Source organism: Lepidochelys kempii, chromosome 11 (genome assembly GCF_965140285.1).
Source record: "Lepidochelys kempii isolate rLepKem1 chromosome 11, rLepKem1.hap1, whole genome shotgun sequence".
Classification (NCBI taxonomy): Eukaryota; Metazoa; Chordata; order Testudines; family Cheloniidae; genus Lepidochelys; species Lepidochelys kempii.
Window position 1 is genome coordinate 44,928,062 of NC_136390.1, and position 17,510 is coordinate 44,945,571.

General features: G+C 39.2%; 1 protein-coding gene across 1 annotated transcript in view; it reads left to right on the forward strand.

Moving 5' to 3' along the window:
• Window positions 1-16,320, forward strand: part of OSBPL6 (oxysterol binding protein like 6) — a 223,187-nt gene extending 206,867 nt beyond the window's left edge. Inside the window, exon 27 of the mRNA XM_073306022.2 lies at window positions 15,680-16,320. Within this exon, the coding sequence (XP_073162123.1) occupies window position 15,680 (1 nt within the window). The 3' untranslated portion in view covers window positions 15,681-16,320. The remainder of the gene's footprint in view (window positions 1-15,679) is intronic.
• The last annotated feature ends 1,190 nt before the right edge of the window (window positions 16,321-17,510 follow it).

A 17,510-nucleotide genomic window follows, 5' to 3' on the forward strand; every position in this document is an offset into this window, starting at 1 on the left:
CTGGCCATCTGAGCTTGGAGCCAAGGGGATAGGCACACTTGTCCTCGGTCAGTTAGCCTGTGCCACTGCCCGTTATCGCAGCATTCACCCCACTATTGTTAGCACGCTAGTTCAAGCACAACTAGCGTGTATCTGTCTACGTTCCCACTTATCCGGGTATGTTCTCAGCTGCCGTTTAGACATACCCTGGCGATTTAATTAGACAATTATAAATGCTTCCTTGGTTTGTAGGTTTTATTTTTGAAATAATTGGAAAGTGATTTTAAAAATATGAAGGCATTTTATCAACTCAATAGAAATAGTTGATTTTTAAAAACATGAGGATGTTTTAAATTATTGTGGCCTGCACTACAAAGAGGTATCCATCCTGGTCACATGATATTGTTTTACATTGCATCTTAGTAAAATGCACAATCCTTGTGCTTTAATTTTCACAGTGGGACATTATACTTACATTAACATTTTGCAAATGTACCTTAATTTGTTCTGTGCTCTAATGTTGAGTATATAGGCTTTCAGTTTATGTCCCAACAGTAATTTCTCTTAAATACATAGTTTTTGCAGCATTTCTTTCTGTTGTCCCAAGATGGCAGCTTTTTCTGCATGGTAGAAATAGTTATCTTGCTGTGAGATGCAATTTGAACATGAATTGATTTGAAGATTTCTTACAATATCATTGCACTAAAAGCTAACAACCCTGCCCACCCCATTCTGGCTTTAGGCATATGTAAAACGTATGAAAAAAACAGTTAATCTATATTTGGCTTTAATCTAAAAGCAGCCTCTTTCCAGTTTCCTATCCCTTTGATCTCAAAAATAATGTTATCTATTTATTTCACTTTTGAACCCTTACAATATTAGGCTCTGAATGGACAGGGATGTACTTTTAGGTCATTTTGAGGGTTTTTATTTGCGTGTGACAAATTAAGCATATGTAAAATAGGCAGTATTTATGAATGATTAATCAAGGTTTAGCAGACACTGCAATGAACTTCCTACTGAATGAGGTATGTCATGGATTCAAATTATGCAGAGCTTAGTTGCACATTATCTGCTACAGCAATCTGCCAAAATCAGTAGATCCCAATTATGTATTTCTGCAGAAGTGTCTATGATGTAAATTCTCCTATGTTACATTTCCAGATTGGACAGTTCAATTCTTCTCTCCCTTGAGCCTCTTCCTTCTTCTGTGAGTCTGTATTTTGGGGAGAATCTCAAGAAGATAAAGTTTGTATAATTTATTTCCTCACAAAAATGATTTTAAAATCATTTGAAGTCATTGAGCCGTAGTGTCCCTCTCAGGTCATGAGTCTGCATTCCATTTGTATCCTAAACATTCTGTGATGGGAAGGCTCTTCCTTTCCCAGATATTCCCATGAAAGTACTATAGGAGTTTCTCTTCCTCAGTCCAGCCAGGGTCTTGTGGAATCTGTAATGGGCAGAGCAGGTCAGGTTGCTAGGGGTTCTCGTAAAGGCTGCTGCCTCTGGAAGCTCCCTTCAGAGGATAGCAAAGCATGGAGAGAGAAAGCAAGTAAGGTTTAAGCATAATTTTACCCTCAGAAGTTCCCTGCATTTGGGAGACAGACAGATGTGTCCATAATGGGTTTGGTTTTTGTTGGTTTGGTTTGGTTTGGTGTTTTTTTTGGGGGGGGGTGTAGGGGGGAGATTCCCACCAGTGGTGTTGCCAGCGCAGCTCCAGTTGATAGCAATGGTGGAAGTAGACATGTAGGCAAGGTTTCCATGGGCCCTGGTTTTTAAGAACTACATTTTGTAACCCTGCTCAGAGCATTTGTAAACGTTATTTTGTTTAAAAGAGCAGCAGCTGCAGTAGTAGCTTTGTCTACGTTAGGGTTCCTACCATTGCTACCAATGGTGGACCTGCACTGGTGGTAGCAAAGGGGGTGGAAACTTTACATAAAACCTCCCTAGGATACATAGACAAAGATCAGAAATAATTAGGGAAAGGTTGTCCCACTATTTGCAAAAAATATGTACTAGATATCTTAGAAATTTGTTGTGTCTCATAAAGCTACAGTACAAATTCATTTTCTTTATCTATGAATGGCCACTAAAGAAAATAGATTAAATTCAGTTTGTCTTAATTTCTCATCTTGCTGTTGAACTAGTAGTGCTGAAAAAATAATATTAGGTGTTTTCCTGTTGTCTGTCATGAAATAGTGTCACAGCTGTGCAATACTTGGATTAATTCCCTTGTGCATATTATAACGCTGGTGAAATAGTGGTGATCAGGGAAATAGTTGCTGCTGATTTATTCGTTCACCTGCTCCAATTTTGTATGTTTATGCAGCATAAAATAATTTCACCTACTGCTTTGCTGAGCCTGGTTATTGTGCTGCTTTTCCCCTACTCTGGATCAGGCAGGAGACGTAGATGTGTTTTTGGATGGGATTAGCTTTACCACCACCACCTGATGCGGGAAACCGAATATGTGGGATTTCTGCTGGTGTCAGCTGTGAAGGCTCATCAGTCTTTCATGGCTTGGCACTAGCCTCCATATATGGGTGCATGTGAGAGTGAGGAAGGGCTTTTGTCTCTTTACAACAGGTATGAAGTTAGTAATCTCTTTGTCTTTGGGTTTCCAGGCCTCCTCCTCTTCCCTTGTAGAGACACTTTAAAACCACTCACTGCCTTTGTTTGGCAACCACAATGAACACTCTTGGGTGTCCACCCAAAGGGAGAATGCTTTCTGAGTCTGTTTGAAAACAACTTTGATTCCAATCAGTCTTAGAGTGCCTCAGAGGGAAAAATAATTCAAAGCAAAGTTTAATATAGCCTGGCTGCAATGATGCCAAGTCCCCTGGAGGCAGGAGATAAAGTCGAGGGACGTGCTTTTAAGACACGAATGTGCATTCATCTGAAAATGCAGGGGCTCTGCAAAAGTTCATTCAGTCTTTAAAAATGTTCATGTTTCAAAAATAATCACGGTATCTGTGGAAGGATAGTTCTGGAGTATGTGCAGGGCAGCACAGAGGAGCAGGAGTGAAGAGAGATTCATTAACTGATGACACAAAATTTTCTTCACTTTCAATTGGCTCTTTACAAAAACTTTTCCTTCACCCACCACTGTGTTTCCAGGGCTTGCCTTGTTTCCTATTGATCCAGACAGGTGCAGAAACTCTATCTGTGACCTGCTAATACACTGTAATTTCTGGCATGGAAGATTGTGAATCTTCTGTAGTTAATATTATTCCTAGGTGAGTAGTTTCACTAAATTCTTCAGAACAGACTGGCTACTTAACTGAGAAGTAATATAAATTGTCAGAGGTTTCAGCACCTGGTAGATTCACTGTGAAGTAATTCCAGAAAGGTGTCTAATGCCTTAAGAACAACTGTGTTCAGTTCTGTTTGTATACGTGGGCATTTTAGTATACAAATGTCAGTATGTGCCATATCTTAAATATGCGCTATGGATAGTGAATTCTGGGAAGCTTTTTTACAGAAAAGCATGTAGCTAACTTGTCCTAATGAAGGTTTTAATTATACCTGAGAATGTCTTTTGTGCCACTTCAAAACAGGAATTGTGCCTCTTTAATGAATGTTGTACACAGGCATGTTACATTTGTAAGAATAAGGGCATTTCAGTAAATTCAAACAAATGACCTATTTAATGCAGTTTGATTTTTTTTTTAATTATATACTGTATTGTAAGGGATCGACTTACAAAATGAACACATCTCTTACTCTTTAAAACAGAGAACGAAAAGCAGGTTTCAATAGACGTTAGCCCTAATATAACGTATATCTTCCTGTGCGTTTCACCACGCTGCAGAACTACTGTCTGTGACCATCCTCAGAAGGACAATTTTGATATGAAGTGTAGAGAGTTTCAAAAAAGGGAGTTAAAAGTAGTTGTAAGTGCTTCATCTGCCTCTGTGCCTCTGCCAGTTTTTGAGGTTTTATAATCACATTCTCCTGTTTTTAAAAATGTTTGGGCTTCCATTTAATCTGTGACAGACCCGCTCAAAAACCAGGAGAAACTGACTAAAAAGAGGAGACAGTGAACCTGACTTTACACAGTGCTATCTATCTCATATTAAGTGGGGAAAAAAGAGGATATTTTTCTTTAATCTTTTATTATAATTAATTGAGATATTACTTACAGCAGTAGATGAACAAGTTTCATCCAGAATGTGATTAAGTTAACAGTGTTCCTTTATTTTCCATTGATCATTTCCAGCATGAAAAACTAGAGGAGTGGGTAAAATCATCTCTGGATGATGTACTTTTATTATAGGGGGAACTCTTTATTCTTTTTACAATAATAATAAAAAAAGACATGAAACAGGATTTAGCCAATTGTGTATTTGCAATGTGTGCAAAGAGTGGTTTCATTTTCCCAGGTAAGGAAACAGAGGAAGTCCTAATGTGCAGTCTGAACTATGTGGTATTCTGTCTGATCATTAAGGCTACAATTTAGTCATGGGTATTTTTAGTAAAAGTCATGGACAGGTCATGGGCAATAAACAAAAATTCATGGCCCTTGACCTGTCCATGACTTATACTAAAAATACCTGTGACTAAATCTTGGAGGGGACGTGCCCGGGGCTAGCAGCACCAGCTGCTGGGGACCATGGCTGCTCCAGTCGGCCGCCCAGGGACTGCTGCCAGGGCCAGCAGACCGCGGCTGCTCCAGCCAGCTGCCAGGGTTGGCTGACTGGGGAATGGACCGCAGATGCTCCAGGGGCTGCCCAAGCAGTGGCTGGTGTGGCTGTCCGGGGGGCTGCTCCAGCAGCGGTTGGTGTGGTCGTCTCTGGGGCCACCTGAATCAGATTACACACGTGCTCAACTTTATACATTGAAATCAATGGGACTACTCACAGTGTTTAGTAAAGCATGTATGCAAGTCTGTTCAGGATTGGGCCTTATATTTTTTCAGTAAATATTGTTCTTCAAAATGTAGGGACACAACATTGACATTGATAACAGTTCAAAATAAGGTAACCATAAGCTTCACAATACTTCATTTTTAATCCTCATGCACTGAAAAAAGTAACCCCTTGCATGTGTCTTCTCTTGTGCCACCTTTGATATAGCTAAAACCTTGAGCCTGCGGTTTGTTTTGTGCAGCTGGATCTCTGGCCCTGTTGGGAGCCCTATTGACTTCAGTGAGATTCCATGGCAGTGGATGTGTTTACCTGCCTGAATCAGCTTTCAGGTTTGGGGCCTAAAGTGGATATTTACTCTCCAGTTGTGCAAACAGCTATGTGCGCTTTATTTTATACACATGAGTAGTCTCAATGAAGTCAAAGGATCTACTCAGATGTATGAAGTGCAGCAAGGGTTACTCTTTGCAGTATTAGACCCTTGTGCTGTCCTCTCACCTCTGATGCTGTGTTGCATTTATGAAAATCACTCTGAAACTCGCGATGCTTTAGGAAACATTTAACTTTCCCTCACTGTAAATTTCAGTTAAGAAAGAATTTTCTTTTGGAGGGAGTTTTTGGAAAATTAGATAAATTATTGACTTTATCAGTTCAGATCTCATCTTTCCAAGCCTGACTGTAAAACCATGTACAATCCCTATTTCTACCCTCATCAACTTTTCCTGAGGACCCCACTACTACAGAGTGGTTACTAGTGCTGTATGCCGGTGAAACAAGGAGACTCCGCTTAGCATTCTCCAATAATATTTTTGAGTTGCTAACATGGGGGTGGCTTATTTCAAATCTCATTGAGAGGCATGTTCCTCACCTCAGTCAAGGAACACCTTATAAACTAGAGAAAGTGCCTGCCCTCTCTTCTTTTAGACTCTAGCATATATAGTTGTTTTTGCGGTATATACGGCTCTTTCTGGCTGACTTCAAAGACTGAAGCCAGGGAAAGAGCTGTAAGAGACAACAGACCCTAAAGTAAGGGGGTGGTGTAAGTTCTCTGCCTTACACTGGTGGAGTATATCTATGTTGGGGGTTTGCACTGGTGTAGGCACGCTGGTGCAAAAATGCCTTATGCAGACCCTGATAGGCTCTCCACATCTGCTGCAATAAATAACAGAAGCTTACAAAGTCCTAGAGGTTCAATAAGTTATCTTGACTGGCAAAAGAAACCTCTGTTGTTCAATTCCCTCTGGAGGTCAGGAGGGGGATTCTAAAACTGAGGGCATTTAAGTCTGAAATGAAGAATTTCAAAGTGGTGAGGTATATAGTATGCCCTGTATCCTTATCATCAGACCCATCTGAAGAGAGGTCTTACACCTTTTGTTAGGAAATGAAAGTGAACTTGGCTATTCTGTAGTTTACATTGTGCACTAAAATGTAACAAAAGGTACCATCTACTTCCTTCAGGCTGAGCCTGATTTACCTGCATATTTTGTTAGAAAACAAAGATGTAAGTTCTAATTTTTTGAGGAAACATGATGCTCTTTTACCTGTTGCAATGTAATTGGATAATGCATGTATAGATGACTTGTTTAGCCTGCCGATGAATGTTGCTAATGCCTTACCACACAAAAAAAAAGTGTATTTTTTGTTTTTATTTTTCCTCAGAGGCAAATCCAAACAATGCTAGATTTGGGAAACTGTTTGCTGAAAAGCATTTTCTAATAGATCTCTGAAGAAGTGCAATTGTATAATTATTGTTGTTCAGTGCACTCAGTTCATTGCCTCTTCATCACTCTGTGCACTGCTGCTATTCATGCTTGTTCTAATAAATCTCAATGTACGCTGTTTAAGCTGCTGTAACCTCTGTGGTTTGATTTGTTAGTTCAAGATCGTTTGGGTATAATTCATAAAACCAAAAATCCTACATATATCTTTACACAGTTGTGTGAATTTATTGCTGAATGCTAGCGTGCAGTTTGGAGGATACAGTGTACAGATGGTTATACACCAGTTTAAAAGATAATTCATATTTAGAGTTACGGAGTTGTGACAGGCTTAACAGCCCTTTCGCCAGGAGCACTCTCCTTGATGACTTCCGAGTCTGTGCTAACTTTTCCCACTGCATAATAACCTTCATATAGGAAAACTATCCCCAGCATGCCTTTCTGAGGCTTGCACTTTAAATCTGGCAGAGTCAAACAACTGCAGCCTAAAGTAACTGATTTCACAATTGGCAATTGCTGACTATATCTTTTTGTTACAGTTGATAAGTACCTGTTTGTGTCCATTTCCCTCCCCCCCCCATTGTCTTTTTTATGAATAAGGGGATTCTCAGAACATGGGTCTCAAGTTTTATGGGAGGATGTAGGAAAGTTGGCATAAAAACATATTAGCTTTTGGTTTAGATCTGCAGAGTAATCAAATGTACAGAATGGAATTCACCCATTACACTTAATTTTGGAATTGCACAATCCTTAAAAATTGATCTAATTTTTAATAATGTAATTAAAACTGAGTCATAGTTTGTAGAAAACAAAGAATTTGTTCCAGAGGAGGATTTAAGATATTTGATCATTTCTTGGCATTGTGCAATGTACAGGAGTTCAAACAGGTTCCTGGCGTGCTGCCCAGATGGAAACACCAGAGAATGACAGCTGCTTTTCCCAAGCTTGGCAATGCTGTTGCTATGCTGCAGAGCACAGAACTAAGATCATCCAAATATATGCCTCATGCTTGTTTGTGTACGAGAGTCTGTTCTCTGTTAAATCAATTATTTCACTGGAGTTACTCAAGATGTACAGTGGTTTAGCTGAGATCCCAGAATCTGGGCCTGAACATCTTATAGCAAAATGTGACCACTATTCAGCAAAAATGTGCATTAGCTAAGTGTAAAAAGTCACCTGTCATGTAGATTTAATTGACTGGACTTGGGGATGAGATTAGGGCAAGGAAGGACCTTGAAGCACTGCCATTAAACTGCTTCTGTGCTCTTGTAACATGATACCTAATTCAGCATCAGGACCACTTCTTACCTAACCATGTAAGTTAATTTTATTTTTTAAATGTAAGGATGGCGCCTCCTTTAATCACAAACATAGGCACTCTGCTGCAATGAAGCAAGACAGGGCAGGGAAAGAATGGCAGGTTTTCATCCCAAGCCATCTGCAGTAGCTGCCCACAGGAAGCTGTTCAATGTTATAACACGGATTGCATACTTGCGATGTGGTCTGGTACACAGGAATTTTTGGATTGTTTGGGAGAGTAACCCAACACACCCAGACAAGGTTTGTACCTTAGATCCCTGTTACTGTTGTAATGTTTATTTAGTTTTATAAAATTTAAAAGTAGCCATCATAGTCATATAGTATATGTTTAACCACTCTCAGTACTATGTGCTCCTGCAAAAATATTCATCTATCGCTTTCTTTTCCTTCAAGCGAGTACACAGTATTTTTCACACTCCATTAGCTAAACATTGTCAAACATCCTAGAACCTTTAAATCTCTTAGCAATGGTAGGTCACTGGAATGCCATGCTGTGATGCTAACTCTTCAACAAATCTTAAGTTAGTTCCTTATTCCCCAGTTTCTTATTTGTGTTACCAGCTCTTTATTTGCGGTTCCCAGTTCCTTATTCAAAGGCCAAAATAATTTAAAAATACATCAATGTAAGATTTTTTTAAAAATTTCATCAAATTAATAGATTGAATGTGATAAACATGTAAATTATTAATTATTAATTAAATAATCAAATAAGGAGCTGGGATTTGATTGACTGTTTGTGACAAAATAAATTTTGGGTCACCCTAAGTGACATGGCCCCACAACCATCAGACTGTTCTGAGGGAGCTGGGACATACCACTCACTGACCCGAAGCTTCGTTCATGTGCAGTGTGCTGCCAGATACCACACCGCATCACAATTCCATATTGTACTTGGAGTTTGAAGAAGGAGGTGGACCCAGTACGTTTTGGGTCACCCCAACTGATACATCCCTGCGACCGATGAACTGTTCTGCGGGAGCTGACACATGCCATTCGCTGACTGAAAGCCTCGTTCCTGAACAGCCTACTGCCACCGGTTATGCTCCCACCACTTTTCCATGCTGTACATGGAATTTGAATAAGGAGCTGGGATTTGACAGACTGTACATGACAAAATTAGCCTTGGGTCACCTCAAGTGACACATCCCCGTGACCGCTAGACTGTTCAGAAGGAGCTGGGACATGCCACTCACTGACCCTAAGTTTTGCTCTAGAGCAATATGCTGCCACATGTCATACACCTATCCTATTTCCATATTGTACATTGGGCTTGAATAAGGAACGGTTCAGACTGTATGTGACAAAAATGTGTCTTTGGTCACCCTAAGTGAACATCCCCATGACCTCAGATTTTTCTGAGGAGCCAGGACATGCCAGTCATTGACCCAAAGTTTTGTTCCTGCTCAATATACTCTGAAATATGACACCCCTATCCCACTTCTATATTGTACATATTGCTTGAATTAGGAGCTAGGATTTGACAAAATGTAAGTGACAAAATGTCTCTGGTCACCTCATGTGATACATCCCTGTGACTGTCAGGCTGTTCTGAAGGAGCTTGAAGAAGTCATTCCCTGACCCAAAGCTTAGTTCCTGTGAAATATGCAGCCAAATATCACATTCCCACCACACTTCCGTATTGTACATGGAGTTTGATTAAGGAGCTGGGGTTTGACTGGCTGACAAAATATATATTAGGTCCCCCCATGTGATATGTCCCTTGTCATTTTGTCATGAAGAGCTGAGGATATTCCACTCCCAGAGGTGAACCCATCTCTAGAGGAATGAAACAGAAAGTTACAGGGACCATAACTGATGGGTGTCCTTGTGGTTTCAAATAAGCAGCAGCCAGGGAGGGTTCTTTAACCATTCTAAGGAAGCAAACCGTCATAATTAGGGACTCCATATTAAGATGAATGAACAGAGAAGGGACACAAGGACAATAGGATAGTGTGCTGTCTTCCTGAAGTGAAGATATGAGATGTAACGGCAGGACTGGCAACTCTCCACTGATAATGACACACATTGGAACCAATGATACAGCATCATGTGAAACTACATATAGAAGACCTCAGGCATCTTTGAACACAATGGAAGAAAAGGAAAATCCAAGCAATCTTCCCTGGACCTTTCTGGCCCAATGAGCAGCAGAAGACCAAAAATTTTGGAGGTGAACTGTTGGCTCTACAGCTCTTGAAGATTCTGTTTTTGTGGAACACTGGGCCGCATTCCAGTGGGAGAGGGAGCTGTACAAATGGGATGGTCTGTATCTCACAGGTAAGGGAACAACCTTCTCAGTTGGAGACTAGCTGTAGCAGTTAGGAGGGCATTAAACTACCAGCACTGGGAAGGGTGTTAAGGAGGCAAATTTACTACCAAACTCAAAATGTCACAAACTAATTGAACAGATGTGGCAAAAAATGCAAAAAGAAGACATTTTTCAGTTACTTCTATACCAATGCTAGGAGTCTGAGTAACAAGTAAGAGGAAATAGAAATTCTCATTGCTAAGAACTGTTTTTATATAATTGCCATTGCTGAAACAACATGGGACAATTCACATGACTGGTTACAAACTGTTTAGGAAGAACAATGTGTGTAAAAGGTGTGAGAGTGGTGGCTCTCTACATTAAAGACACCATTATCTGTTTTAGAGTTAATGATAACTCGTGCCCACAGGAACTTGAATGTGTATGGATCAATGTGCTAACAATGCCCAGGATGGGGTCTGGTGGGAGTTGTGATATTTGGCAGCATATTGCATGGGAACAAAGCTTTCGATCTGGGAGTGACTTATTACAGCACTTTCAGAACAGTCTGATGGACACAGGAATGACCAGAGACACATTTTCTCATGTCCAGTCAGTCAAAACGCAGTTCCGTATGCAGTCACCATTTACAAAAAAGGAAATGAGATGGGGACGTGACATTTGGCAGCATAGTGTGCAGGAAGGAAGCTTTGGGTTGGTGAATACCATGTCCTGGCTCCTTCAGAACAGTCTAGTGGCACGTTCCAGCTCCTCGCAGAATAGTCACAGAGACGGCCATTTTGGGCGATCTAAAACTTACTTTGCCTTGTACAGCCAGTCAAATCCCAGTTCCTAATTCAAGTGCTACATACAATATGGAAGTGGGGTAGGGTGTCATATCTCACAGTATATTGTGCTGGAACTAAGCTTCCAGTCAGTGAGTGGCATGGCCCAGCTGCCTCAGAACAGTTTGACGGTCACAATCCGAGACACATTTTGTCATATGCAGTCAGTCAAAACCCAGTCTTTCATTCAAACTCTATGTATAATGTAGAAAATGGTGGTGGCATAACGGGTGGTAACATGCTGCTCAGGAACAAAGCTTCAGGTTGGTGAACGGCTTGTGTCAGCTCCTTCAGAACTATCCATCAGTTGTTGGGACAGGTCAGTTGGGGTGACCCAAAACTTATTTTGTCATGTACAGCCAGTGAAAGTCTACCGCCTTATTCAAACTCTATGTACAATATGGAAGTGGAGTGGGGGTGTGAATATGGCAGCATATTGTACAACAATAAAGCTTTGGGTCAGCCACTTATATGTCCCAGCTCCTTCCGAACAGTCTGTCACATTTTGTCTTGTGCCGTCAGTCAAAACCTAGCTTTACAAAATGGAAGTAGAGTGGGGGTGCAATATTGCACTAAAACAAAGCTACGGGTTGGGCGAGTGGCACGTTCCAGCTCTTCGCAGAATAGTTTGATCACTAGGACGTATCAAATGGGGTGACCCAAAACTTATTTGGTCACATACAGTCAGTTAAATCTTAGCTCCTTATTTATTTAATTAGTAAATAATCATTAAAATTTTTATCACATTCAATCAAATTAAGTGGATGAAATTTTAAAAAAAATTATCTTACACTGATGTATTTTTAAACTATTTTTTGGCCTTTCAATAAGGAACTGGGAACCATGAATAAGGAGCTGGTGCCACAAATAAGAAACTGGTAATAAGGAACCAACTTCAGCCTCGTAACTCTTCACAGGTATTTATCCACAGTGGCTGCCATTGTGCAACTGGCAGAAGACAGACTAAGCAACTGGATCCAAGCTCTAATCTTTGATTTCAAGGTAATTTGCTTGAAAGAGTGTACTTTTGGAGTTTGCATCAGGTATGTGGTTGCTTTATTTCTGCCACAGATTGTGCCTTTTTTAATTCCTAACATGCAGATTCTGTGCACACCTATTCTAAATTAATCTTTTAAATCTTGGTTAGTGAAGAAGTACCCATATATATCAGTATTGCAAAGACACTACACAAAGCATAAAGAATTGCTTTTGGGTAACTGAAATGCCAGCTGCATGAGTTGTTTAGTATAACTTACAAGAACAGACTTGAACAAGACTTGTTGTGATAACACATACAAAATTAAGTAGTATCTTCTTCTCAAGCCCTTCCTTGATCTTAGTTACTGGATAATAAACTGGAGTTGCATCACCATTAGTAACAAGTTTCAGAGTAGCAGCCGTGTTAGTCTGTATTCGCAAAAAGAAAAGGAGTACTTGTGGCACCTTAGAGACTAACAAATTCATCTGAGCATAAGCTTTCGTGAGCTACAGCTCACTTCATCCGATGAAGTGAGCTGTAGCTCACAAAAGCTTATGCTCAAATAAATTTGTTAGTCTCTCAGGTGCCATTAGTAACAAGTATCTTTTTGACCTATTCCTACAATATGAGTCAGTTTATAAATTGAGACATTTGTCAGTATAATTGCCTGTGTCTCCAAACTGTAAAAAACTTCTGGCCAAGATGGTTGGGTATTCTGAGGTTAATGGAAACTGAGCATAAACATCACCCAAAAACTCTTTGGAAAAACTACAGTCTAGCAGGGGAAGTATCACACGGTTTATATTTTGAACTGAATGTGGACAGTGTGTTTTACTCAAAGTCTACTAAAAACCTCTACATTTTTGATCTTCAAAAATAATCTTTAATTTATACTGTGCTTTCTATCTCTGAATGCTTTAAAGTGTTGATTACATAGTATTTATAGAGTGCACTAAGTGTAGTAGCAATTAACAGACAAGAAGACAAATCCCATATCCTGAGTGTTGTGCATTTATTTAAAGGGTAGATTTAGACAGTATTTATAATGGATTAATGGATGTTATAAGCATGTTACAGAGATGAATAATGTGTTATAGATAACATCTGCAGATGATCTTAAAACTACCATAGCTGTTAATTAGCCTTTGTTATTAGCAATTGTTTGGACTAGAAAACATTTATTAATTTATTAACCTGTTATAAACTAATTATAAATTATTCCTTAATATAAAGCGACCGTGTTGCATATAGGTATGTAATCATTCCTCAGCTATTCAGAGGTGTGCACTGCTGGGGTGGAAGGCAGCAGCTTTTTAGCAGAACAGCAAAACTATTTAGAACAGAAAATGATGCCTATCCTATCTGACTGAAATGACAGAGGAATTTTAAATAAGTCAAATGCAGTTATCCAAGTTAGAACTTGGTGAGGACACTGACACTAGCATCTTTATTCTTACAAAAATTGTGCTGAACCTTCCATGACCACTAGATATTAGGACATCTGGTTACATCTCATCCAAAAATCTGCACACTCAGTGCATCCCATGCACTGGTTCAGTACTTTCTGATAGGCAGGAGTGTTACTATGGGTATAGCACCACAGCTTTCCAAAGCGGTTTCCCTTCCAGTTGCAGACCAAGTCAAACCATATTATGTTACCGATATCTGAAGAACTTGCAGTCCAAGGTACGATGATGTAGACAATGCTGCAGGCACTTTTTCTGCTTCTTCAGGCCTGAATGTTACACAGTTAGTTGGTAGAGTCACTAATTCACAGCTGTATCTCGTCTTCTTCTGAGATCTTAATAATGGTCATAGCATCAAATCCCTTGTTCCAAGTGTACAAATAAAACTGTGATTACCAAGACACACTAGAAGCCATAACTCTTCAGTATGAAGATTATGGATTTGTCTACAAAGCTATTGCCTATTCCAAACTAGAAAAATCCATAATCTCAAAGGTGGGGACAAGACCCAAAACAGGTTGGAAACCAAGTTACAAATGGAGATACCTTTGATCAGAAGGAACAAAATAACTTAAAACTACACTATACAATTAAAACATACAAACTTAGACTACTAACCTCATTCAGCAAGAGAAAAAAAAATCACATCTGGAGCTAATTCCAATGGGTGATCAGAGTGAGTGTGCACCATGAGATATGAGGAATACCCCTGACCTCCCACTCCTGAGTAGTACTATAGTATCCCCGGTTGCTACAAATACAGAGGCCCTATTGAAAGATAAGTATTAATAAATTGCACCTCTAGCTTCCTTCAAAAGAACCGATAAAATGACTAAATTCCACTGCTTCACCAGGTTTCTTGTGTGGGATTTTAACACCAATACAAGACAGAAAAATCTTTTTAAAAATAGGATTATTATAGTAAAGCCACAAGTATTGGCAGGAGGATTCAAATGCCTGAAAATATTTATTTTTTTTAATTGATCGTATCATAGGTTCATGAGTATCCCTGTAAGTCTTTCCTGAAATAGTCAATAGAGGAGAGGCTGGCATCAATGACAGAAGTCATGTAGAACAAGGACACACTTCACTCTTCATCTCTGGCATTTAAGTGGAACCAGGTCTTGAAATAACCTGCAAACCACAGACAACAAAATGATCCAGATAGAATCACCAATATTATATTCTGTGGTTGGAACGTGCATTAGTGCCCTTACATTCCCTGCGCCTAAGCGAGAGAAGCCATGAAACTATGTAATGGGAAAACAAAGGTTTGAGCTCTAATGTAGTTATATTAGGTTCTGAATTAGCTCTTTGGATTTCCTACCACAGGAAGGTGGACACCTGATCTCAAAAGTTTTAGTCTGTGGGAGCAACTGGGAATTCAGAACAAAGATGCTCACTGGGCCAGGTCCTCAAAGGCATTTTGGTGCCTAACTCCCACTGCAATTACTGGAAGTTAAGAGCTTAATACCTTTGAGATCTGGGTCACAAGATATTTGCATTAGGGCTGTCAATTAATTGTGATTAATTGCAGTTTTAATTGCACTGTTAAACAGTAGAATACCAATTGAAATGTATTAAATGTTTTTGGATCTTTTTCTACATTTTAAAATATTTTGATTTCAATTACAACACAGAATACACAGCGTATAGTGCTCCCTTTATATTATTATTTTTATTACAAATATTTGCACTGTAAAAATGATAAACAAAATTAATAGTATTTTTCAGTTCACCTCATCCAAGTACTGTAGTGCAATCTCTTTATCGTGAAAGTGCAATTTACAAATGTAGATTTTTTTGTTACACAACTGAACTCAAAAACAAAGCAATGTAAAACTTTAGCACCTACAAGTCCACTCAGTCCTACTCCTTGTTCAGCCACGCTTAGAGAAATAAGTTTGTTTACATTTATGGGAGATAATGCTGCCTGCTTCTTATTTACAACGTCACCTGGAAGTGAGAACAGACATTCACATGGCAATTTTTTAGCCAGCATTACAAGGTATTTATGTGCCAGATATGCTAAACACTTGTATGCCCCTGCATGCTTTGGCCACCATTCCAGAGGACATTCTTCCATGATGATGATGCTTGTTAAAAAAAATGTGTTAATTAAATTAGTGACTGAACTACTTGGGGGAGAATTGTATGTCTCCTGCTCTGTTTTACCCATATTCTGCCATATATTTCATGTTATAGCAGTCTTGGATTATGACCCAGCACATGTTAATTTTAAGAATACTTTCACTGCAGATCTGACAAAATACAAAGAAGGTATCAATGTGAGATTTCTAAAGATAGCTACAGCACTCAAACCAAGTTTTAAGAATCTGAATTGCCTTCCAAAATCTGAGAAGGACGAGGTGTGAAGCATGGTTTCAATAGTCGTAAAAGAGCAACACTTGGATGCAGAAACTACAGAACCCGAACCAACAACAAAAAAAAATCAACCTTCTGCTGGTGGCATCTGACTCACATGATGAAAATGAACGTGCATCAGTCTGCACAGCTTTGGATTGTTATCAAGCAGAACCCGTCATCAGCATGGACGCATGTCCTCTGGAACGGTGGTTGAAGCATGAAGGTACATATGAATCTTTAGCGCGTCTGGCACATAAATATCTTGCGATATTGGTTGCAATAGTGCCATGTGAACACCTGTTCTTACCTTCAGGTGACATTGTAAACAAGAAGAGGGCAGCATTATCTCATGCAAATGTAAACAAACTTGTTTGTCTAAGCGATTGGATGAACAAGAAGTAGGACTGAGTGGACTTGTAGGCTCTAAAGTTTTACATTGTTTCGTTTTTGCATGCAGTTATTTTTTTGTACATAATTCTATGTTTGTAAGTTCAACTTTCATGATATAGAGATTGCACTACAGTGCTTTATTAGGTGAACTGAAAAATACTATTTCTTGTTTTTTACAGTGCAAATATTTGTAATAAAAATAAATATAAAGTGAGCACTGTATATTTTGTATTCTGTGTTGTAATTGAATTCAATATTTGAAGATGTAGAAAACATCCAAACATATTTAAATAAATGGTATTCTATTGTTATTATTGTTCTATTGTTATTGTTATTATTATTACAGTGTGATTAATTGTGCAATTAATCATTAATTTTTTATTGCACGATTACTCACAATTAATTTTTCTATTTCTTGACATCCCTAATTTGAACACATAAATGGCTTATTCCTTACACAGCTATGGATATATCTAGAATTCTGCACCCTTATATATAGATTTATATTTACTGTAAATCCCATACTGCAAACAGTTGTATCTAATTTTCAAAACTGTAACTTTTCAGACCTTTATTTTCAAATATGACAACACAGTCTTAATTGAGATGTGTATATAAGTCACATTTGACTTTTTGAGGTTTCTAGCTGCTAAAAAATATTTTAGTTTCGTTTGACAGAGTGAACTGTCACATGGACGGAACAAAACCTGGTAGCTGTAGGTGTTCCAGCTGGATCCAATCAACCATAATCCTCTCAGAGGCTGCTGGGAATGGGAGGGGTCTGTGGTTTATACAAGGTAGACCCAGCTTGGGAGCACGTGTATATTGTTTGCTTCCTGAAGGATGGCTTCATTAAAGCTGGATGTGTGGAGCCTGATAAATAGCCCAGGAAGGTTACAGCAGAGCCTTGGAGCAGAATGGAAGAGAATACTGAAGAATGACAGACCCTTGGAAAGGAAGGTACTGTACCAAGGAAAGTTTGGGTAGTACAGTATGGGCCTGCCTCCCTTTAAAGACTTGAATGCTGTGGGAGAAGGTCTTAATTGCACTTGAGAAACATGGAACATGCAGCACTTTTGGAATCTGGGACCAAAAGTAAAACGAGTGTTAAACTCTGGTAAAAATAAGTACCAATACACCTGTGTTTTAGGTACTACTACATTCTCTGGCTTCCTTCCCCCTCCTCCACATTTCTGTGATAGTCAAGTCACCCTAGGCCAGCAGCCAATAATCTGGTGATAGGTAGCTAAATGCTTAGTTGTAACAATCTGTAAATGATTTAGTTCTTTCGTGTAGATGGGCCTTTACTGTCCTGACATTAATCTGATGGAAC